Here is a 23,678-nt window from a genome sequence, read left to right on the forward strand (position 1 = left end):
CCGCAACAAGAGAAGCCACCGCAATGAGAAGCACGTGCACCGCAACAAAGAGTAGACCCCGCTCGACGCAACTAGAGAAAGTCCACACGCAGCAATGAAGACCCAATGCAACCAAAAATAAATAATAAAAATAAAATAAAATAAAATAAATTTTTAAATGGCCAGTTAAAAAAAAAAGTTAAGAATTTAAACAAGCAATTTTCAAGGGGCACACCTGTCCCCATGCCTAAAAATGGAGGCGGCATTAACTCTGAAGTGTGGTTTTAATTTTTGCATCTGCCATTAAAGCAATGTCTTCTAAATACTAGACTCCTTAAGGTTCAAATGACCCTTAGGATCCTCCTCTATCAGAATATGGTGCTGAGATTCCAAGAGTGAGGCCTAGAGTCAAACAGCCTATATTTGAATCCCATCTCTCCCATTTACCAGGCCAAGTCACATAACTGCTCTCAGTTTTCTCATCTGCAAAATGACAGTAATAATGTAACTCTCCTTATAAGACTGCTACACATAATTAGTACATGGTAAGAACACAATAAATTTCAATTTAAGAAAGAAGACAAATGCTTAACTACAAGATTTTTAGAGAAAGATAATGATCACAAACTAAGTACTAATTATACTAATTTTGCACATGAATAGAGTTGCTAAATCACAATTCAGCTAAGAAATTGGTTTGGGACAAATTTTTTTCCTTTCAACAGGAAGAACACAAATACTTCATGCTCTAATCAAGAGAGACATTAGGTTTTTGTTTATGATTTAGAATTTAAAGTGGTAAAATTCTAAATAGAGCATATGAGCTAGATAATAAAATTTCAAACCCTTGTTCTAAAGTCTCCATTACTTCATACCAGGGCATGCTGACAAATCTTACCCTGGGATAAGCTCTGGGTTGAAACCCTGGGTTCAAAGTGTCAAAGAACAGTGAATCATATAGTTTAGCTTATGCCAAGTATTAGAAAAATTTTATTGAAGTACCAATTATACCAAGTTTGGCCTGCCATACACTACACCAGTCTGGCCTCTAGGATTAGAAAACTATTAGGAATAGGTTTCACAAGATGATTTATCAAGAATCCACAGTAAATGTTCAAAGATATAACCTAGCACAGACAAAGTACAATATAATAGACAGGAAAATCAATTCATGGGGACTTCCCTGGTAGTGCAGTGGTTAAGAATGTGCCTGCCAATGCAGGGGACACGGGTTCAAGCCCTGGTCCGGGAAGATCCCACATGCCGCAGAGCAGTTAAGCCTGTGCACCACAACTACTGAGCCTGCGCTCTAGAGCCCGCAAGCCACAACTACTGAGCCCTCATGCCACGACTACTGACGCCCGCGCGCCTAGAGCCCGTGCTCTGCAAACAGGAGAAGTCACCGCAATGAGAAGCACGTGCACCACAAGGAAGAGTAGCCCCCACTCACCGCAACTAGAGAAAGCCCGTGCACAGCAACGAAAACCCAGTGCAGCCAAAAATAAATTAAATAAATTTATTTTTTAAAAAAAGATTTCTGCCAAATTAAGATCAACAGTTAGCACAGCAGCATTTTCAAGAATGTTCAGTTCGTCTCTATCCCAGCTCTCTGCTGCTCCTGCAGCTGGAAAGAGCCAGGGCAGAGAGGGGACCTCTGCTGGTGGAAAAATACAGTCTGCTCTGGGCTGCAGGTAATGGGGGAAGAGATGGGGTACAGGAAAAGGGAGAAAAGAAAAGGGTAAAAAATGACAGGGTAGCAATTTAGAAGAAGGAAACTGACAACAAATTCTGTAAGTTCTACAAATTAGATTCAGCAAATTGATTTTTGTTGAATTGAATATTGGGTAAAGTGGATATACGGCAAACTAGTTTCAATGACTTGGATTTCGGTGAACTGGCTTGCTTACCCATGAAGTAGGTATATTAACATTACTTACAGATAAGGAAATTGAGAAATGTTAAATAACCTTCGTACAGTAACACAGCTACACTCCAGGTTCTTCACACACTACATCAATTCATTCTCCAGTAACTTGTGTGGTGATTCTACATCCTTTCAGCACCACTGCCCTCCAAAAAAATCAAGAAAGTAGGAGAGACAGGCTTTAAACCCAGGTCCAACTAGAGCTCATGCCCTAACACACCTAATTAATCACTACATCATAATAATAGTTCTCTGAAATAATTTTAAATTGCCACCCATACCAATGCAGTTTGTCTACCATACTACAATAACTATTTATTCTACCCTCTTCTGCAAAAATTTGTATCTGCTGTTCAGAGGTTGAGTGGCACTGCTGCTGCCAGACTAAACTAGAATACTTTCAAGGCAAAAGTCAAGATTGTAGAGACATTATTACTTTATTTAGGCTGGACAACCTTATTACTCATATGATTTCAGACCAAATTTTGCACAACTGAAATTGCTTGAGAACCCGTACTACCATCTTTAGGGATCCCACACTGACAATCCCTGATGTGTGTGTACATACACATACACACACACACAGAGGTATATAATTTTACGATCAATTATTTTGGTCAAAGTGTAGGCTAGCCTCATTAAGTAAATGTAAAAACTAAAATAATCCTAAAGTCTACACAATCTATATAAGACATTAGTGCTTGCTCAAACTGTTTGCCTTACTACTGGGGTCTTCAGGGATTTATCACATTTATGATGCTAGGAGAAATGTCTTATCTCACCTACTGACACATAAAACTTGACTTTTCTTGTAGCAACATTTTCAACTTTCCTCCTATCAATAAGATAGTAGTTCAAGGCTCTCTAAACAACTGAAAATATATTTTGCTCTTTTTGGTAAGCAGAAAAATTCTCTACTCATAGATCTCATGATACAGCCCAAATATAAAGCATTTTTGCCTCAGTATAATCAGGAACTTTTACTAACAAAGTTCCCACTCCTGTAAAATATTTTAAGAATGAATTAAACTGTTACTTTTAAAAAGCATTAAACATTTATTCTGATTTTGAACACTGGGTTCAAAAATCTCTTTATGTTAAGATGGGGAAAAGAGAGATCTTTTAAGCAAACTGACACTTTGAAAAACATCACCCTACCTTAAACCTCTTCAAATACATATTTCAAATGCTCAACGAAGAAATGACACAGCTAATTTTTTTTTGTCCATTCCAGGCTTCTCTTCTGCACTTTAAAAGTGCCTCTTATTAATTATTTCTATCTTCAACGTACACCCAAGGCTACCCTTAATGTTTTAGCAAACAGAATATGATTCTTCCTAACCTCCTGTGAAAACAACAAGGACTATAAATTTAACTCAAGACAGCTTTTGTGGTTCAGTTAGATTCAAGGTCATCTCAAGGCTTTTAATTACTAACCAGGATTTGAGGAGGTCTGCAATTGGTATAGTCCAGGGAAAGAGCAGCTGGCTTATTCACTTTCTTATTAAAGAGCCTTATAAAAACTGTGTCTTGGCAAATTGCAAACTCTCTTACCACCAGTGGTGAACACAAAGAAGCAGAGCAAATGATCTTCAAACATTTGTGCTTACTCTCAATCAACCTCAACTTTTAAAATTACTAGAAGACTCTTAAATCTTAATTTCAGCAAGTATGATTTATGATTTAATTCAAAATTTGTAGATAGCCAGACTCTGAAAATATTTGTTTCAATTCTGAAACCAGCCCTGTTAAAAATTATGAATGCCCTTCAAATTAGCATAAAATTTATTTAGGTTTTTCACTATCAAACCCTGTGAAGAGTCAGTGTTTCAGCCACTGAGGAAGCCATGCAGATTATGCAGATATCTAAAGGAATGTAAGTTTAACTTCTCTCTCCATGTACTTAATTTCCAATCAAATTCAGTTTTAAGTTTTAGGACATATTCAAGACTTTGAGGAAGTTGATATAGTTGTATTTGAAGACAGAGAGACACACACCCCCCACCCCCCAATCCATCCTCCTGAAATTTTTAGAGGCAACCAGAGAAGGCTCCAGAGTGTCTTTGTGACCCATTCACCCATGATCTATAAGAGAAAGAAGGCAGCCTCAGAAGGGTCCTTAAGCACTGCTCTGACCAGGCTGGAGATACTGGGGCGGGGGGTGGAAGGCAATGTGCATGGGGGGCCTGGTGCCAGAAATCTAAAAGATTTCAGAGGACAAAAGGCATTGGGAATGACTTCACATATCCCTCCATAACATGAGAACAGAGGAAACAGCCTACCAGTGTCCCAATTGTATCTCAAGCATGAGGCATTTATTAAAAAAATAGTAATAAGTCCTAGACGTTAGTATACAAGATATCTTAGTGTAAATTAAACTGGTTGTTGGCGATGGTACACCGAGGTAGATACATACTTCTAAACATTTATCCCCCCAAAAATAAGCCAAAATAAAAGAAAGCACAAGATAGTCTGAGCAGTATTGTTGTACCAGTGAGAAACCAAAAACTATCTTAATGTCCAACAGTGTAAAACAGTGGGCTATCATATAGCTATTAAAAGTTTTAAATAAGTTAATGTTGAATCAGTAAAGTTTATAACATGAGAAAAAGGCTTAAAATTAAACAAAAAGCATAAAACATAATGGTATATACTGTATGATCACAACAATACGCAAAAAAACTAGGATTTGAAGAAAGTCTAGAAGAAAACATAAGAAAATGCTAATAAAAGTTGCTTGGAGACAAGATTATAGGTAATTTTCCCTTCAGTTTCCATATTTTCTACAGTGATTATACATTTCTAATTTTAAAATCATTAGATTCCTAAACAGCTCACACCTAAGGAACCTAAGGGCCACAGGCAATTCAAGCACAGAACTCAGAGATCACACCATTTAAAATCTAAATACAAGATACAGCTAAATCCCTCCTGCTTGTATGCAAGCACTTCCAACTGTGTTCCCCAGGAAGCGTCCCTTAGACAACGCTCTAAACTTGCTTTCCAAACACGGCACTGGAAACACTGGGTATCCTTCAGCCAGGAGCCCTATCTATGCTCTTGAAACTAGCTTTGGAGAATAAATTTACAGTATTTCACACACTTCATATTACCCACAGATGCTCAGTAATTGTTATTTTATTAATGGGCACACTATATGAAAAGCAAACTTACTTTGAAATATTTTTAAAAGGCTCATGGCAGATAGTACATTTTATCTTCAAATGTTAAATGCATTTTTTCATCACAGTAGTACTTTCAGTAACTGCTCGCCAGCAGTTAGCTCTGAATTCCAGCCAGTCCAACTATCTTTCAGATTTAATCTGTCAGCAAGTAAGGGAATATTTTTTTGTGGGAAAGCAATTGTAATTTCCCACATTAGGTGATTGATTAAGTTCTCTCCCCTAAAAGGCTGATTGGTTTCCTGGTGCCAGTAAAATGATTGATGAATATTTCAACTGCAGCTCCCTTGCTAACCCCCCTCTACCCCTCCCCCATACATTGCCGCCCCTTTCCTGCTGGGTTCCCTTTTTCCAGACCAACAGCATTTAAGGAGGTTTTGCAATTTTCCTTAATGAATCCAAGTTCTCAAACTCAGAGCATCCGATCTTAAGAAGATAGGACTCTTCTCAATAATGAATGATTTTTGCAGATAAAAATTCCTTTACAAGGAATGAGAGAAAACTCTGAAATGAACTATGGGTTTGACTCAATGAATGAAAATGTACTTACAAAAGAAAAGTGTGGCACTGAGGGGGCGGGGCTATAAATGAGAAGAAAAGTGATCATGTTAAAAAGAAAAAAACAAATGAAAACTCTACATTGAATTTCGAGTTTACGTTACAAATTATCATAATGTCGTAACTTTAACTGCAAACATTTCTATGCGGCAGACCCCGAGAACAGAATTTACATGTAAATTATGTGATCCTACAGACTTTAAAGCAGCCAGGTATTCTAAAATTTAAATGGGGAAACAATGTATGGTAAGCATTAAGGAATGTAAATATTCTTTGAGGGATTATTGAACAGTATCTGAAATCAAAATCATCCCAATGAATCTGGGCTGTGAGTACCATAGTTATTTGCTTTAGGCAGGGCTTTCCTAAATTGCAACTTCCTGTTTTACCCAATTCATTTCATCATAAAGCTGGAAAATTCCTTCAGGGATTATCTAATTTAGCTCCTTCATTTTATAGTGGACTCACAGAGACATGCCTTTATAAGAGAGCTAGAATGAGAACCCAGGCAAAACCTAAGCGCATCAACTATTTCCTGAGCCTCATACCTCCTCAAATAATGTGGTTGGCCTCCTCTCGCAAGTCCTTTCCTGCTCAAACTACATTGCTACCATAATCTATTAACCCCCACTGCCACATCAGTCTCACCATCTCCTTGCTAGGAAATCACTATCTATATTTTACAAGCTTTAGACAACTGGTTCTTATATTTCCATTTTCAAAGGGTCATATCAACCTTAGATTGGTCCTCCTCTTTTTCATATAGCCCGTTTTTTTTTTTAATAAATTTATTTATTTATTCATTAAATTTTGGCTGCATTGGGTCTTCGCTGCTGCACGCAGGCTTTCTCTAGTTGCAGTGAGCGGGGTCTACTCTTTGTTGCGGGGCGCAGGCTTCTCATTGTGGTGGCTTCTCTTGTTGCAGAGCACAGGCTCTAGGCACGCTGGCTTCAGTAGTTGTGGCACACGGGCTTCAGTAGTCGTGGCTCGCGGGCTCTAGAGCGCAGGCTCAGTAGTTGTGGCGCACGGGCTTAGTAGTTGCTCCGCGGCATGTGGGATCTTCCCGGACCAGGGCTTGAACCTGTGTCCCCTGCATTGGCAGGTGGATTCTTAACCACTGCGCCACCAGGGAAGCCCTTAGCCAGCTTTTGCGTGGCAGAAATAAAAAAGGTATAGGGGACAAAGGCCATCTTTTTCCTAAACCACATTCCCCAACATAGTCAAGCAAACAGCCAGGGGTTTATTGGCCATCACATCTTAATCTGGTGTATCTGGTCACTTTAGGTATAATGAGAGCTGCATTTCCAAACAGAAATGTAGCTATATTCTGGTTCCAGGAGGGCCTGTCAAACCTTGGATTTAGCTTCAACACACGGCTTGACTTACATACTGGCCCCAATTTTCTCAAGTGACTGAAAAGCACATTCCCTTCCCTTATATTTTGCAGACTTTCTCTGACTACCAGCAAAGAACTCAGACTCAAAGGGCTCTGATTAAAGCAAAAGACTCAAGATTCCTGACCTGACCGTTCTTTCATTCGTCCATTCATTCAACATTCATGAAACACCAATTCCTTGTGTTTTTAGTGCTGACGCTACAGATACAAGATATGGTATCCCTGCCTTGAATGACTCAAAACCCCTTCTTTCCTTAGCACCCAAGGATTATCTCTGATTCTGCAAAATTATTTTCTGCTCAGTTGTTTTCTGGTCGGCTTATTAAAGCTAACATGAGAGAAAGAAAAAAGTCACTTGCAACTCTAAGGGTGGATCTCTGTGAATCTCTAATCTATCGGGAGTTGAGTTCTGGGCCTCCTCAACAACTATAAATGGCCTGGATTCACAAGTGTCTGATTTGAGGCAGACACCATGCTTGGCACTCTACAGACTTTGTCAGGAATCCTAATAACCCTACCCTCAATTTCAGAAACATTATAGGATGTGGGGAGAAGGGGAGTGGAAGGAGAGATTAAACCTAGGAAACAAATGATTAATGGTGTTACTAACTGTAAAATCTAGGGCTTAACCTCTGTGGGCTTCAGTTTTCACATCTGTTAAATGGAGATGATAATAGAACACCTACCTCATAGGGTTATGAGAATAAAGTGAGTTAATATATGTAAGGTGCTTAGAATATTATATAATAACAACTATACAAATGTTAGCTGCTATTATTATTCAATGAGAACACTAAAGTTCAGAGAAGTCAAGTGACAAAGTCACATAGTTGTGGTCTTTGTTCTGCCACACTCCAGAGTCCCTGCTCTTTCCCTCTCACACTATCTAACCAAAATCCTTCCTCCTTTGCTGAGACTACTACTGCGGCTTCCAAAAAACAAAGCCCTCTGAATAGATATCAGTGGGGGGTTTCCCCCAGGTGGTTTATTATCCTGCTAAAAAGGCATTTTGGAGGAAGGGCTGTAAGGCTAGAGAGAAGCCTCCTAACAGGTTAGATTTCGAGAGTACAGCAAAAATATGGAAGAAAAAAACCAAATCTGCCTCAGTTATTAAGCTTAGTAATTAGCACTATTTAACTCATCTGACACTTGAAATAATATCCAAGCATTAAAATGAAAAAGGAAAGCCATCTTCTCATTACTAAGCTGCCCCCCCACCCCGCCCAGAGAACACAAAAATGCTTTGAAAGGTACATTACGTGAAACTCCAAGAACATCAAGATAACTAGAGAGCTCTCAGGAAGGTAGCCCAAATATCACACTGATCATTCATCATCCACCAATCTTCATCTTAAGTTCTGATCCAGTTACTCCTTACTGTTACTCACATTGTTCTGTGACATTTCTTCTGCCAGCAAGCTCACTACAGAATGAATTCTACCTAGCAACTACCCTAAGGAGTAAATCCCTAACCCTTTAACAACACAGTAATTGACTTACACTAAAATGTTACTCACACTAGGAAAGGGTATTCTTAACACCAGAAGAGGAGATACTTCTCCTATACAGACTTTATTACCACCTCTCTCAGTGCAAACCAGGTTAAAGGAAAACCAATCTACAAATTGACTTTGCCAAAATCACAACTTTAGAAGCCAAACATGTCTACTGAAAGCAAACAAGCAAACTATTCTTTTCTTTTATGTTCATAATTTTGGGTTCTTTTACTTATTTTTTTTAATTGAAGTATAGTTGATTTACAATGTTGTGTTAATTTCTGCGGTACAGCTAAGTGATTCAGTTATACATCCATATATACATTCTTTTTTTTAATATTCTTTTCCATTATGGTTTATCACAACTATTCTTGATGGAAGTTTTAAAAAGCAAGATAGGATTTTTATCTCATAAATATTTAATTTTTATAGCAATGATTCTTATCAAGTAATAAAGTATTTTTGTGTTGTCAGATTTATTTCCAATTATAAATCCACCCTTGGTGAGGAAACAGGTTCTATTGGAAAATTTCTAACACAAATAATTAAGTTAAGCAACAGGTTTCATGTAGCAGGTAACAAAAGCCTTATCAGAGAACTCAGTGACGTGAACTTCATTTAGTCTCAAGTAAAGAAAACTTAAAATGATATGAACTTATTTTCATTTTTTTTCTCCACAGCCCCTTTACAGAGTTTTTAAAAAGAAAGAAAAAAACCCAAAATAACTAAGTTCTAATAACAGTATTTAGTAAAGTCACCATTTTCTTATACATTAAGTCGGTCTGTTTAGAAAAAAGAGGTTCTCCCATTACTTTGGTCTGAGCGGTCTTAGGAGCCCTTTTACACACTTAAAAATTATTGAGGACCCCAAGAGCTAATGTTTACATGCGTTATATCTATTGCTGTTTACCACAGTATGAAATTTTTTAAAATATCTGTTAATTCATTTAAAAGTAACAACACATTACATGTTAATATAAATAACCTACTTTTATGAAAAATAACTATAATTTCCAACAAAACAACAAGATTGATGAGAAGAGTGGCACTGTTTTATATTTTTGCTGATCTCTTTAATATCTAGTTTAATTCTGGCAGCTAGATTCTCCTATATGCTTCTGCATTCAGTATGCTGTGATATACTGTTTTGGTTGAAGTATATGTGGAAAATCTGGCCTCACATAGATTTATAATTGGAAAAGAAGTATTTCCTAATTAAAATAATTGTGGGTATTTTCCTTTGATAATACACCAAAACTCAGTAAGTGGTGGTTTCTTAAAGAGGTTAGTTCAATGTGAAATCTAAAACCATTATCAATGAACTTTGTGTACTCTGTTACGTTAAAATCCATTGGTCTATCTGGCGTTTTGAACACATCTTTTCCCCATTCAGAATTTTGTAACATCATACAAAGGATAATATGGAACATTCTCCTTCACTGAAATATGATCTTCAAAATGTTGACACATTTCCTTATGTAATATCAAAAAAATCACATTTATCAATAATATCACCACTGGGCTCATCAGAAAAGGCTTTAAGTATTGGGAAGCTGTCAAGCTCAAAGTGGTAGGTGCAAGTTTTCCAAAATTCTAATTGTCACTTGAAAGTTCAAATTTTATTCACCATCAACAAACACTGTCAGTTTTCCCTGGCCTAACAGGCTCACTGTTCATTTTCCAAAACATGATCTGCCAAATACCCAAGTCTGAATATGGTTTGTCAATTGTTCTTTCAAGTAAAAATTGTGTTCCATGAAAAAAGCAGCCAGTTCAGCTCACAACATAATTGCACAAGCACTTTTCCTTAAAAAAAAACTATTCTATTTCGGTATGCAGCAGAAATGCGTTGTGTGTACTTGCCATTTCCTCACATAGAATATCAAAAACATGTGTACTCAAGGGTAGAGATTTAATAAAATTAATCATTTTTACTGCTTCATCCAGGACATTCTTCAGTGAAAATAGCTTTTTTTTTAAATACAAGTACGTGGAGTTAAAGAATACAATTACTAGTACAGTATGGTGCCTTGATTTCTGCTGAGGTGCCAACAATTTTTACCCACCATTGTTTCTGCAGTATCAATGCAAATTTCAACACGGTTAAAAAAAAAAAAAAAAAAAAAGGCAAATAATGCCAGCATTATTAGAAAAATAATTCTGACCTCAAGAACCTCCAGAAGGGTTTCAGGGACCCCACCCCAAAGAGGTTCATGGACCACACTTTGAAAATCACTGGTTTACACAATACAGTAAATTAACAAATTTAAGGACTCAGTAAGTAGGAAGATATTAAGTCAGAAATGATCTAGTAACAAATGAATGATAAAAAGATACAATCCAACTGCATACTATTTCATTAATCATTTACAAATTTTAAAAGGCAAGAGATGAGGAAGCAAGATAAAAAATGTATAAGGCTTCACATGTCCTCTTTTTTTCTTTTGTGAGAGGAAAACTAAATTGCATAAATTGGAGTTAACTGTGATAAAAAGAACACTGTATCATACAGTAGAGAATAAGAAAGTAACAAAAAAAAAAATCAAGACTGAATTTTCAATCCTTCTAAGGCAGTACAGCTTCAAGATTGAAATGAATGCATGAATTAATTTTTCAAATGAAAACTAATACAAGTTAATGTAGTCCCTCCCCACCCCCCAAGTCACTGAATCAGTATGTCCTTCATTTTGGCACAGATTTGTTACTGGAATGTTTCCTGAGTCTTAAACTATGAAATTATACCTCTGGACTCAAAGGAAGTATTATAGGCATTTTAAAAAATCTGTTTAATTATGTCCTTTTTCAAACAATGGTTTTAAAGGGAAAAATTAAGAACACAGAAATTTTGACACTGCAATGATGGGATGGAAGAGCAAGCATTCACAGACCTCTGAAATGCTTTTATAGGCAGATAAAAAATTCCCTGATACTATGAAATATAAGGAGTTGGAAATAGAGTTGAGAAGCCTATCTACCTCTTCCACATGAAGAATTTAGTTGTGCATTTCTCTCTCTCAAAATTATAATTCTTGAGTATATTTTCTAAAAAACTACAAATTGTTTCCAATGCAAATAGTTGTTCAAGCAAGTATCTATGTTTGATATATCCTTTGCTAATATCACCACTGCCATTCCAATGTGCTATAGCTTATTACTCAAACAAATCCCTCTATCATTATTACCAATTTCTCTTTATGATTTCTCACTCTGAGATGAGAGCAAAATCACTACTCTGGTTCAAACCACCCACAGAGTGTATCTTCAAATCAATTGCCCGGATTTGTTTCCAGAATACATTACATGTTGCTGCCTAGGGAATTGGTTTTGGAAACATTATACTTGGCAGCTGACTTATCAACAGTACCCGTAGAATTGACACCAACCTAAAGGCCAGAGTCCGTCCAGAAAATAGAAAAATATGCTGCTACTGCCATCTGTGGTTTATGCTTGAATAGCTTCTCCCATGTAAACAAACTGAAAGGTGTACGGTTTGCAATGAAGATCCAAAGACTTCATCATTTGAAGATACTTTTTAAAATTAACTCTTAATATAACAAACTGTACAGTTTATTAAGTATATGACATAAGAATTTGTGATTCTCTATTTGAACTTATTAATATAATGTTAATGGAGAAACCACAACTACTTTGAATGAAAATTTTTCCATTGCATAAAGGCTAACTTTTGTTTTCCCCAAACACACATTCCTAAAGAAATTCAAAACACTTGCGTGCCTCCTGTGGACTTATAATAAGGATAATTTCTCTTTTGAAATAGTGATTGTCAGTACTAAAACATCCCCCCAATTTTTAAAGCAAAAAATGTATTTTTAAGGAAATTCAGGAATTTTCTATTTAGACATGAGAGTTTGCGCCCTTCAAGATAAATTTTAAAGATTCAATTATCCCTACAATTTTTTTCCTAAGAACAACTTTCAAGATGCAAATGAAGCCTCAAAGTAGACTATTTTCGCAACTTATTTTCTCTCAGTTTGCTTTCTCAAATGACAACCACTATAGCTTAGGGATCAAAAGATTTGGTGCCGCTGGGGGTGGGGAAAAAAGCAATTCAGGTCCCCGGCAGCCAGATGAGGAAATCCTGGTTCGCTCCCCAACTAAATCACTGTTAATTAGAATTACCAGGTTACATAGTAAAGTCTTATTTAAATAATCGTAAACCAAAAAAAATCTGTTTCTTGAAAAGCTGTTCTCTGCAGGCTACTGTTTAACAGCAGGTAGTAAGGGAAGAATGAAATAAAGTAGGAAATGTTTTAATCTTTCAAGTAAAGTTTTCTACTTATAGTTATTTCTAAACCACACTGAAAAGGCAGGTTAGCCACCTCACAATGGTTTTCTTCTAATTTTCCATTATCTGAGGTCTAACAGTCTTATCTTTTTCATAAAGACAAGCCATGGTGGAAAACAAGCAAAAAATAGAAGACTGGGCCTGATTCTTGGAATACTGTATATCAAAGTTAATCCAGAGTTTGTTTTTTTTGTTTTTTAATATAAGAATAAGTTCAGACGAATCTGAATCTTCGGCTCTAATAGGGACGCAACAACCGAAAAAGAATTACCTGCTCAGTACTTCTTGCTGACTTTAAATAATGCTGGTATTTCTGAACCCTAGTTATCGATCAAAGGCATCCGTAAACCCTTAAGAAACTACCTGAACCAGGAAAAAGTTGACCTTAAGAATACAAAAGTTTGAAAGAAAACGTTTTCTTTCACAACTTGTTGGTCTCAGAAATACTTTCGAAGTATTACAAAGAGTTGGGTATATTAGATCACTACCTGTGTGGACATATTCAATAGCTACCTTCTATTTAAAATTGTTTCAAAGACTCTTTTATTCTTTGCTGAAATGCAAGATTTATCTGTTGATTCAGAACTTTTGATTTTTCTGACTGTGAACCTTTTTCACATATAAGATGACTGGTTCACACAAAATAAGGCATTTTTATTGTCCTACTTTAATAGAGTAGATTTGACCAACAACGTAAAATTTACTCATAAGTGGCATCTTCCCAAATTTAACTTTCAACCTAATTATATAAATGGAAAAAATACTTAAATGGAAAATGTCATTTAACTTGGCTACAACACAAAAGTATACAAGAACCAAAAATTATGACAAGGCCCCGAAGACCTACATGAGCTTGCTGAAAATAAAGTCTCCTAATGTGGAAGGAGCTATCCTGGCTTTTGAAATTCTGAAGCCAAAAGCTACCATCTGAATACAATTCATTAATGGGCCAATTTATTCAACACAAACCAATAAATACCCACCTAGTTATAAAAACAAAGTGATGGTGTCTTAATACAGGATGAAACTCACAAATACAGCCCCAGGCCCCAGAACACACAAGCATCATTAGCAATTTAAAGCCATCTTGCACAACAGGCACTAGAAGTGGTATGGAAACTTCCTTTACCAATATCATACTTGCAGTTGGCATTTCTACACTCCAATCTCCACTAACCTAAACCTAGATATTTAAACCTTTGCTCCACAACCCCAGGAAAAAGTGGAAAAATTTGAGAAACCAAGAAATTATGAATAAAATACAGAATACATGATTTGGGCATATTTTAGGAAATTTACCAGCAGTTTTTTCATTAGCTCATCTCCCTCCTCCCCCTCGCTAACTCCCTTTCACATGCTAATTCATGCAGTACACACACACACACACACACACACACACACACACACATACACTTTTGCTATAGAATTCAGAATGATTTATGGATTAGGAACATGTCATGTTCATATTCTGATTACATGAAACAAATGCTCAGAAAGAAGATAATGGATGGTAAATATGAGATTGGAAATGTGGTCATCTCACACCTCAGCTGCTCAAAATCACCAATGAATCTGTTCATTGTTGCCTTTCACTGTTCTTTGGAGGTCACAGAACCTACTAAAAAAACACCTGTTTGCTGTTTTACTAAAGAACAACAGTACTATAGTATGTTTTTTTTTAATGGAAGTAGAAAATTCTGAGGTGACTCAGAACTAACTTGATCTTTAAAGTCACAGAACTGAAAAGTTAGATTGTCATGGAAAACATCTGCTAATGTATTTTCAGGGATAAACATTCGGATGCTGTGGTCTTAGCAGAAAAAGGGCATGATGTTATATAGTGAACTCCCCAATTCCTCTAAAGTGTAATTATATAAAACATGCCTTTAATTACTTAGAGTGGCTTATTATCTTCCTTTGCTTGAAATATTTAAAAGTCTACTCCCTTATTCTCTTAAAATAAGATGAACAAGTGCAATATTCAGCATATATTTCCTCAAATCATTCATCTTCCTTTAAAATTATGACTAAGTGAGTTCATGTTTGTCATCAAAATCTAAAAGCAACAACTGAAAATGTCTAGCGCAGTCAGCACAGGGAATTCCTGGAAGGGTGATGGTGCATCAAAAGGCTAGCAACTCTATTGCAATAGAATAATAAAAACCATTAAAACCATTTAAAGGACTGTAAATTCAGCATCAATGGCATTTCTGGCAGGAAGACACTTCTAAAATTCCACCTCCAGTTTATTTCTTCATGACACAAACCAAAAGACCTATCTAGATAGCTATCTATTGCAAATAGTTCATATAAAATAGAAATCAGTCGCTAGGATAAAAAGCCAGGAGAATTCATTTTCTCTGCTTGGAATCTAAGCAGTTTCATTTACTTTTGGAGAAAAATATTAATTAGTAAGTGAATGAGAAAAAAAAAAAAAGTCCCACCATTCCAAAGATAAACTTCTTTTTTTCTTTTTTGGTAATTCTTCTGTGAGCAAGTTAAGTTATAAGAGATAATGAACACAGATTGTTAAACAGTAGACAATGCTCATTTTTACACTAGAAAATAAAACTTCCCACAACAGTCTAATGTTTCACATATTTTCTTTAAAGCCCATCAAACTGCCAAAATCCCATTCTGTTTTCAACAAAAAGGAAATATTTGTAGCACTAAATTGGACTGATGCCACCTTAGCCTAAATGTATTGCTTGATAACATTCTTTTAAATGGTCCAGACCGAATGAGGAAATGAGGCTGTGAAAGGGAAATTTGATTAAGACCTAAAATTACCACTGAGTTCTTTAAAATGTACTAATGAATAATTAATAGCAAATGCAGTTCCTAGGCTTCCCTTACAACAATATTCTCAAGTAGAATTGAAAGTACTGTCTGTAGCACAATCCAGCTACGTGTCGCACAGGTGGATGGATACAAGAAGTATAGACACACAGAAAGGCATTATGAAAATACACACACTAATATGGGCCATAATATAGATCTGGGACTTGGGTAAAAAAATCAGCATGATAAATTTTACATCACGATTTACAACTTTAACACACTAACACCAACCAAATCGCCTCTTAAAACGTTACAAGTCAAAAGCACTATAGAAACCCTTTGTTCCTATGATACTGTCTCCTTCTACCCTAACTGGATTCCAGCCTCCTCCTTTGTGACACGGGATTTTATTGATCTCAAACATGTTCACATTCAGAAATTAGTCTCCAAAGACATCCCAAGGGACTGCCAGCCACCTAGATACCACACATCACAGACATCTCAGAAAAGGACAAGAGCTTTGAAAACATATCACTATTTGGTCAGCAACATTAAGTGACGTTAACCAGGCTCTCTTCGAAACAGACTTTTCCCTTAACTAGTAAAAAAAAAAAAATACCAGATCTACTCAACTGGCAATAAATGTTTGACGAGTTAATAAATTTATAAAGGCGCAGATCCACCCCAAGATTTCTCCCCTTGCGTAGCTCCTCATTCATTCAACAACTGAGCGCCCAAGTGACCTATTTTCAGGTTACTTTCTTCACACCTGCCAGGTCACTGTCCTGATTGAGAAACTTCTTGCTAAAGCAATTAATTTTTAGTGCCTCCTAACTGTCCCGGGTGTTTGCATTCAATTTGAAATCTGTTACTTGTTAGACACTGTTCGGTCCTAGATCTTTCAGAGAATTGCGCGTTTATGGCGCAGAGAGGGGAGGAGACACGGATCTCCGAGAGCCTGCCCTTTATTCGGAAATGAGGAGATGTGAAAGGTGGAAGGCAGGGCAAATAAATAAATAAATCGGGTTTGCCGCCGAAGCGTTTGCGGGCCGGTACGAGCACCCTTTGTAATGCAGGCCTCCCGGGGCTATCGCCTGCGCTAATTGCTCCAGGGCGCTTTCCAAGTTCAAAAGTTCACCTTTTACGACCTCACAAAAGCTCCTTACACGTTACCAATAAAAACATTCCGCGGCAAACACTGAGGGGGAAAATATCAAACAGATACAAATAAAACACCCTGCGGGGGTAGCAGAGAGCCGGGGGGAGGAGGGTGAGTCGAGCCCAGCCACAGCCCCGAGGAACCTGAGGACTTGGCCCGGACGTGGGGGCAGGGAGAGAGCGGTGGGAAGGGCCGGGCCAGGTGAGGAATCCTCCGGGCCTGGGCTCCGGGATCGCGAAAGGGAAGAGGAGAACTGAGGTTGGGCAGGCGCGGGCCGGGACAGGCGGGTGTAAGAAGGGAAGAGGCAGGTGTCCCGGGCACCCGGTCGGGCCAGAGCTCTGAGCCAGCGGGGAGAAGGGGCTGAGCAGGGCGGGGGGGCAGGCGGGCAGGAGAGCGCGGGGAAGGAGCGCAGAGAAGCGGGGTGCGGGGTCCGAAAGGGAACCGCTGAGCCGGTAGCTACGGAACTGGGGGTCGGCGCCGAGGTGGAGGCTGGGGCAGCAAAGGAAGCGCGGCACCGCAGAGGAGAGGGAAAGAGGCTCCAAAAAGGTGAGGGGCAGAGAAAACCAAGGGGTCGAGGGTGTGGCGGCGGCAGGGCGCAGAGGGAGAGTCCGCGGAGGGAGGAGGGACCCGCGTGGGGGAGACTTGTGGGGGGGAGGGGAAGGGGCTCGGCGCCGAAAGGACCCTTTGGGGGAGAGACCCCCACAGAGGGGTCCCCGGAGGGGGTAAGGGGAGGCTCGGACCAGAGGAAACCCGAGGGGGAGGGGGGCTTCCCCACTGACGGGACTCGAGGTGAGGAGACCGGGAGAGAGCGAGAGGGGCCGGCGCAGAGGGGACCTGGGGGAGGGGGGAGGATTCGCGCAGAGGGACGGGGGGAGGGGAGGCCTGTGCTGAGGGGACAGAGGGGAGGGGAAAACGAAGGTCGGGGTGGAGGGAACCAGGCAGGGGGAGGATCCGCGCGGAGGGGAACCGGGAAGGAGGGGGAGGAGAGGGAGGGTCCGCGCCGAGGGGGACCGGGGTGAAGGTCCGCGCTGAGGGGATCCCGGGCCGCCGCGGCTTCCCAGAGTGAGAGTCGGCTGAGAGGAGGGGAATCCCCGGGGTAGGGGACAGGAGGCTGGTTCTCGCCCGGCGAGACTCTGCACGCCCCTCACCCACCGTTGCGCGGCGGCGGAGGGAGCGCGGCGGGCGGCTCCAGGAACCCCGCCGAGCCCCCGCCGCCTCCCCCTCCGCTAGGCGGCCGTTCGTCCCGCTCCATGCGGTGGTGCTCACGGCCCGCGCTCGGTTCGCTGCTCCGCCATGACCGGCGCTCTCGTCGTCGTCGTCGTCCGCCGGGGGGGAGGGGGCTGTCAGGGGCCGGCGGGCTGCCGGCCGCGGCGCTCTCTGGGCCCCGAGCCGCCCGGCTCCGCGCCCCTCCGCGCCGCGCCCCCTCAGCACTGGCCAGCTCCCACCCCCGACGTCACGCGCCGCTGCCACGCACTGCCCTGCAGGGCACACTGGGAATTGGAGTCCGCCGAGCGAGGCCGGCCACGCGGGACCCCACCAACTGAAGGGGTGGGAGGAAGGAAAAGCGGCCTTGAGAAGGGAAGGCCAAGGCCTGTCAATATCATGAACCCTAAGGAAAACTTATGGTGAAAATTGAATGAAGATTGCTTCAGGGCCTTCTCTTTATTATGCTTTTTCCATGTTCAACGTCCCCTACGACGCCTCGTATCCCCCCGCCCCGAGAATGAGTCTTTCCTAGGAGGCGGATCGCGAAGGAGCCGGGTGAGCACGTGCAATGAAGCCCAGCCCTGTGGGCGGGGCTTATAGGGGGCGGAGCTTGGGGTATTCACGAGGGCCTTCCTCCGCGGCTTTGGGACAAATCGGACCCGAGATTAAAGGGCCGGAGTTTAACTCGAGGTGACTGCGTTCGTATGCAAATGAAATCTATAAAACTCTGCTTTCCGGGGTACTCTTTAAAGCCTTTTACCTCCGGGTGGGCGGGAAAGATTAAAGTTTCTCTTCCTCCTCTTTCATTCTCCCGCTGCCCAAAGAACAGAATGGCAAACTAAGCTTCAGGCCATTGATGCCGATAAAGAAACTCAGACTCTTGACTCCTGAGGTCTTGAAGCCCTCCGTTTGAGAGGGTCCTTACCCGGTCTTGTTCGCCTTCCCTTCTCCTCAGCTTTCCTATCTGTAAAGTGGGGTTGGAATAGGGACGGGGTCCAATTGGAAGATCCCAGTCTCCCCCACACCCGCTCCTTGCCTCAGTTTCCCAGAGCAAAATCCCGGATTTTGCAATTTCCGCTGCTGAGCCCACCTCCTGCGGCCACCAGGTGGCGCGCGGCCTCCAGCCTCTGGGCCTGCCGGGGGCGTCCGCGTTCAGTGACCCTCTCAGGAAAGGGCTCATCACGGCTGCCTCCCAAGGTCTAACTAAGCTCTACCTGGCCTGTTCGAAAACAAAGAACAAGAACACTGGTTCCTTGCCCGTCTCTACTCTGCTGGGTTATGCTGCAGCTTCCTCACTGGCTGCCCATTCCCCACCCTGACCCCCACCCCGCCCACCAATCAGTTGGCTCCTCTATGTCATTGCTTGCTTAATTTTCAAGTCCTCATCCTGGCATTCGCACCCCTGCCTGGTCTGACCCCTGCCAGATTTCCCATCACACCCCTTCCCTCACCCGCTAGGCAGGATGTTTTGCAGTGCTTCCCTGCATTTACGGGTTGGCTGTTCCTTACCGACACCGGTTAACCTGTACTGCATCCTTAATCTGCTCGGGCTACCGGTCTGAGAGATTTACATTAACGCTATGTTCTCTAAACCTCACATCTGCTCTATGAGGTAGCTCCAATATTGCCGCTATCACACACTGATGAAATCACCCATCAGTAATGGGGATTCCAAAGCCAGTCGGTCAGACACCTGAACCTGAACGCTTGGCTCCTTCACACTACTGGCTTCACCCAACCCAATCCCAAACTCCTATTCATCTTTCAAGATCCTGTTCAAATATCCCCTCACAGATATTAATATCTCCCACCAGGGAACATCTAGTTCCCCTCTGTGTTCCCTTACTGCTCTGTTGAACTCTCTGAACTCTCTGTGGACTGTGAGAAATGATCTCTCTGTGATTGCTTCCCCACTACCATTCCCTAGCCCCAGAGGGGGAGGGGAGCCCTTAGAGTTGGGGGCCGGGGGGAGGGAGACAGAGGAGATGGATCTTCTGGGCCATTCCCTGAGCTCTGGGTTCTAAAATGAGTTAGGACCAGGTGGTCTTCCTAGAGCCAAAACTTGCTTTTGTCACAGACCTCTGGAGGCAGTGAGTTCCCCTTCCCTGGAGATCCAATCAGGGGCTAAGTGGCACTGCAGAAACCTCGAGAAGGACTGGGGTTTCAGTGGTGGATGAAATTCTAAATCGACTCTCAAAGATGGACAGAAAAGTTCAGCCAAATGCTCAGCCCTTGGAAGTAGCTCCTCCTCATGCTTCAGACTCCAGCTCTGTTGTCACTTCCTCCCAAAAGCCTTTCTAGATCTCCCTTTTTTCTCACTCTCATCATTATAACCCCAGCTGCTGAGCACAGAACCTGAACACAGTAGACACTCAATAAATAATTGCTGAGTGGGTGAAAAAACAAATAAAACATATCTGATTTTTCTACTTAATAACTACAACTTTGGTTACCTCCAAGCCTCAAAGTCCTGGTTTCTAAGGGGAGAGGGATAATAGTGATAGTTACTACCTCACAGGATTGTTATGAGAATCAAATAAGATGATGCATGCAAAGCAATTAATATAAGGTCTGGCTTAATAAATGGGACCTGTTACTAATGTTATTTAAAGAGTGGTCCTAATTCCCAGTTACTTCTCTTCTGAAAATGCTTTTTGGGAAGAGTCAACTACCACAAAACTGAGAAAGGTGAGGGAAATGACTGTGTACGGAGACCCCAGCCATTGACTGTTCTAAGCAGATAGGGTCCTGTGAGGTAGGCACCTACTATGGACCCTTTCCCTTACATTGTCCCCCGAACAATCCTGAGAGGTCAATACTTTTCTCCCCAAATTACAAATGAGAAAACAGTCTCAGAAGGACAGGTGAAAAAGACTCCCCCCATCAGCAGGACAAATGACAAAAGAGCTAGGAAGGAAAATATCTAAGGAGAATGAAGGATCTGGGGGTGGGGGGAGTGCTGAGGTCAGAGGTAGACAAACAACCTGTCAGAGCTACAGCTAAGAACAAGGCAGGTATGGGCTCCATCATGAGGGCCTTGTTCTGTGGTGGGAGAGACAGTCACTAATCAAACAAAATAATCACATACCCACAATTACACGTAAGTGCTACGACTGAGAACACGCTTAGAAGTTCCTGGTGCTATGGGAGTGTGTGACAGGGCTCATTTTGGTCAGGGGCGGTGACCGGGGGATAATGAGCATTGAAGATGGAAGGATGAGTAGGAGTGAGTCACAGTGGGTGGAGAGAGAGAGTTTCAGGGGGAAGGAACAGCCTGTTCAAAGGTCCCGAGGCCATGTTGAAACAGAAAATTCACTGTGACTGGAGCCTACCCAGGGACAGAGTGCAGGAGACAAGGGTGAAAAGGAGGAAGCCAGAGGAAACCATGGGGCCATGTGGGAGAACAGCCAGCAGGGGGGGCAGAGTTCTCTGATGACAGCAGCCTTGCTCTTCCAGGACCTAGCCAGAGTGTCCCAGCCAGGCTGCATGGGGAGAAAGGGCTGGGAAAGGGAAGCCCCACCAGGTTCTGTTTGTTTTAAGTACATTTTGTCTATTATCTGAATAGATAGGAAACACATTGCAAAATTCCCAGGTTGCAAAAAAGTATTCAGTGAAAAGTAAGCCTTTCTCCTTACTGGATTCCCAGCAGCTGGCTCTCCTCCTTATCCATTAATTGTGTCCATTCCCAGATTGTGCACATAAGAACACACACCATATTTGTTTTGTACACTAATCTAGCCCTCCCAGGGGATCTCTAGTTATGAAAGAAGCTAATTTGTACTGAACACCTACTGCACATGATTCTTTAATTCAACTGAGAGTTATGGACCACCTGACCTTGTGCTGAACCAGTGGTTCTCAAATTTTAAATCCCCTGGAGGGCTGGTTAAAAACCACAGATTGGGGACTCCCCTGGTGGCGCAGTGGTTAAGAATCCGCCGGCAAATGCAGGGGCCACGGTTTCGATCCCTGGTTCGGGAACATCCCACATCCCACATGCCGCGCAGCAACTAAGCCCGGGAGCCACAACTGCTGAAGCCCACACGCCTAGAGCCCGTGCTCTGCAACAAGAGAAGCCACCGCAATGAGAAGCCCGCGCACCGCAACGAAGAGTAGCCCCGCTCGCCCCAACTGGAGAAAGCCTGCGCGCAGCAATGAAGACCCAACGCAGCCAAAAAAAAAAAAAAAAGCAAATTGGATCATTTCACAGCCCTGATTTAAAAAAAACCTTCTTTAAAACAAACAAACAGATTGTTGGGACTTCCCTGGCGATCCTGTGGCTAAGAATCCACGCTTCCACTGCAAGGGGCATGGGTTCGATCCCTAGAGAGGGAAATAAGATCCCAAAAGCCGCGCGGTGGGGCCAAAAAAAAAAAAGAAACACACAGATGGTTGGGCCCCACCCCTGGAGGGGCTTCTGCTTCCTTAGGTCTGGGTTGAGGCCTTATATTTGCATTTCTAACAAGTTCCCAGGTGATGCTGAGGCTGCTGGTCCAGGGACCACACTTTGAGAGCCACTGAGCTAGCTGCTTGTGGACGAAGTATGTGGACAGGAAGGCCTTATTCCTCTCCCACAAGAGAAGGCATGAACAGACACAAAGAAACACATACCAACAATATAGTTCATAAAGTGATAAATTCCATGAGGAAAATGAAGAGGATGGAGGAGTGCAGGAAGGGGAAGTGCTGGAAAGTAAGGATAGGGTAGGTGTGGAAGGTAGCAACACTGGAGGGCACAAATCAGTGTCCCTTTTTGAGCAGTTGATGTTTACAAAGCCAGGCAAACACACACAAGAGGAGCCTTCTTGGGCTCAGGGGAGGGGTAATCTACAGACATAGTCAGGAGCGGTTAGAAAAGGGGGTCCACTCCCCCTCCCCCCACCCCCCACGGCGTGCACAGAGGCAGAAGGACTTGCAGAAGTGACTGAGTCGTCCGCGGTGAGATCCGAGGGCAAATCCGAGAGAGGAGAGTTGGAGAAGGGGGCGTGATCAAGAGCCGTCGATTCTGAGAGGGTAGAGAGGTGCCGCTTTGGGTTGGGTTGCAGGAGGGCCCAGAGACCCCAACAAGGCATTTCCATAGTGAGACTGAAGACCCCTGGAGCGAGGGGATGAGCAGGGAATTTGAGGATTGGCGACCGTAGATGGCTCCTCGGGAAAGTTTTGTTGCCCAGGAAGCGGAGAAACGAGGCGCTCCCTCAGGCGGATGGGGAGGGTGTTTAAAAGGTTGGAGGTGCTGGAGTTAAGTTGGGGGTTGATGGGAGGGATCTCGGAGGGAGGAAGAAATGGAACATGCAGGAGAGAGGCGTCTGAGCCTTGAGAAGGGTAGAGCTGGCAGGGTCTGGGTGTTTAGAGAGCTCAAAGGTTCGCCTGCCCTGGAAACATCACTCATCTGAAATTTACAACCAACTCCAAAAGGAAAGCACTGTTTTCCCCATTTAACAGACGAGGAAACTGAAGCTCAAAGAGGTGAAGAGACACGTCCAAGGTCCCACATCTCAAAGAACAGGACCTCACTCGGTGTAGGGAGCCCGCGCTCCTCTCACTGCCCCCGCTGCTCCTGCGGGCTCCGAACAAGACCCTTTTTTGTCTCCTTGCAGGGATGCCCTTTGGAGAGCCGCCCAATGGCAAAGAGGCCCGGCTGAGAGCGGGCCCGCGGAGTGGGGTGCCCCCCCCTTCATCCTAGCTCCGCCC

The 23,678-nt window shown here is 42.2% G+C and overlaps 1 protein-coding gene across 2 annotated transcripts in view; it reads right to left on the reverse strand.

Moving 5' to 3' along the window:
• Positions 1-18,123, reverse strand: part of NR6A1 (nuclear receptor subfamily 6 group A member 1) — a 207,171-nt gene extending 189,048 nt beyond the window's left edge. For both annotated transcript variants that reach the window (XM_059926570.1, XM_059926569.1), the window contains exon 1: positions 17,934-18,123. In XM_059926570.1, the coding sequence (XP_059782553.1) occupies positions 17,934-18,033 (100 nt within the window). In that variant the 5' untranslated portion in view covers positions 18,034-18,123. The remainder of the gene's footprint in view (positions 1-17,933) is intronic.
• Positions 18,124-23,678: the final 5,555 nt, after the last annotated feature.

The sequence above is a fragment of the Balaenoptera ricei genome, chromosome 6, assembly GCF_028023285.1.
Source record: "Balaenoptera ricei isolate mBalRic1 chromosome 6, mBalRic1.hap2, whole genome shotgun sequence".
Taxonomy (NCBI): domain Eukaryota; kingdom Metazoa; phylum Chordata; class Mammalia; order Artiodactyla; family Balaenopteridae; genus Balaenoptera; species Balaenoptera ricei.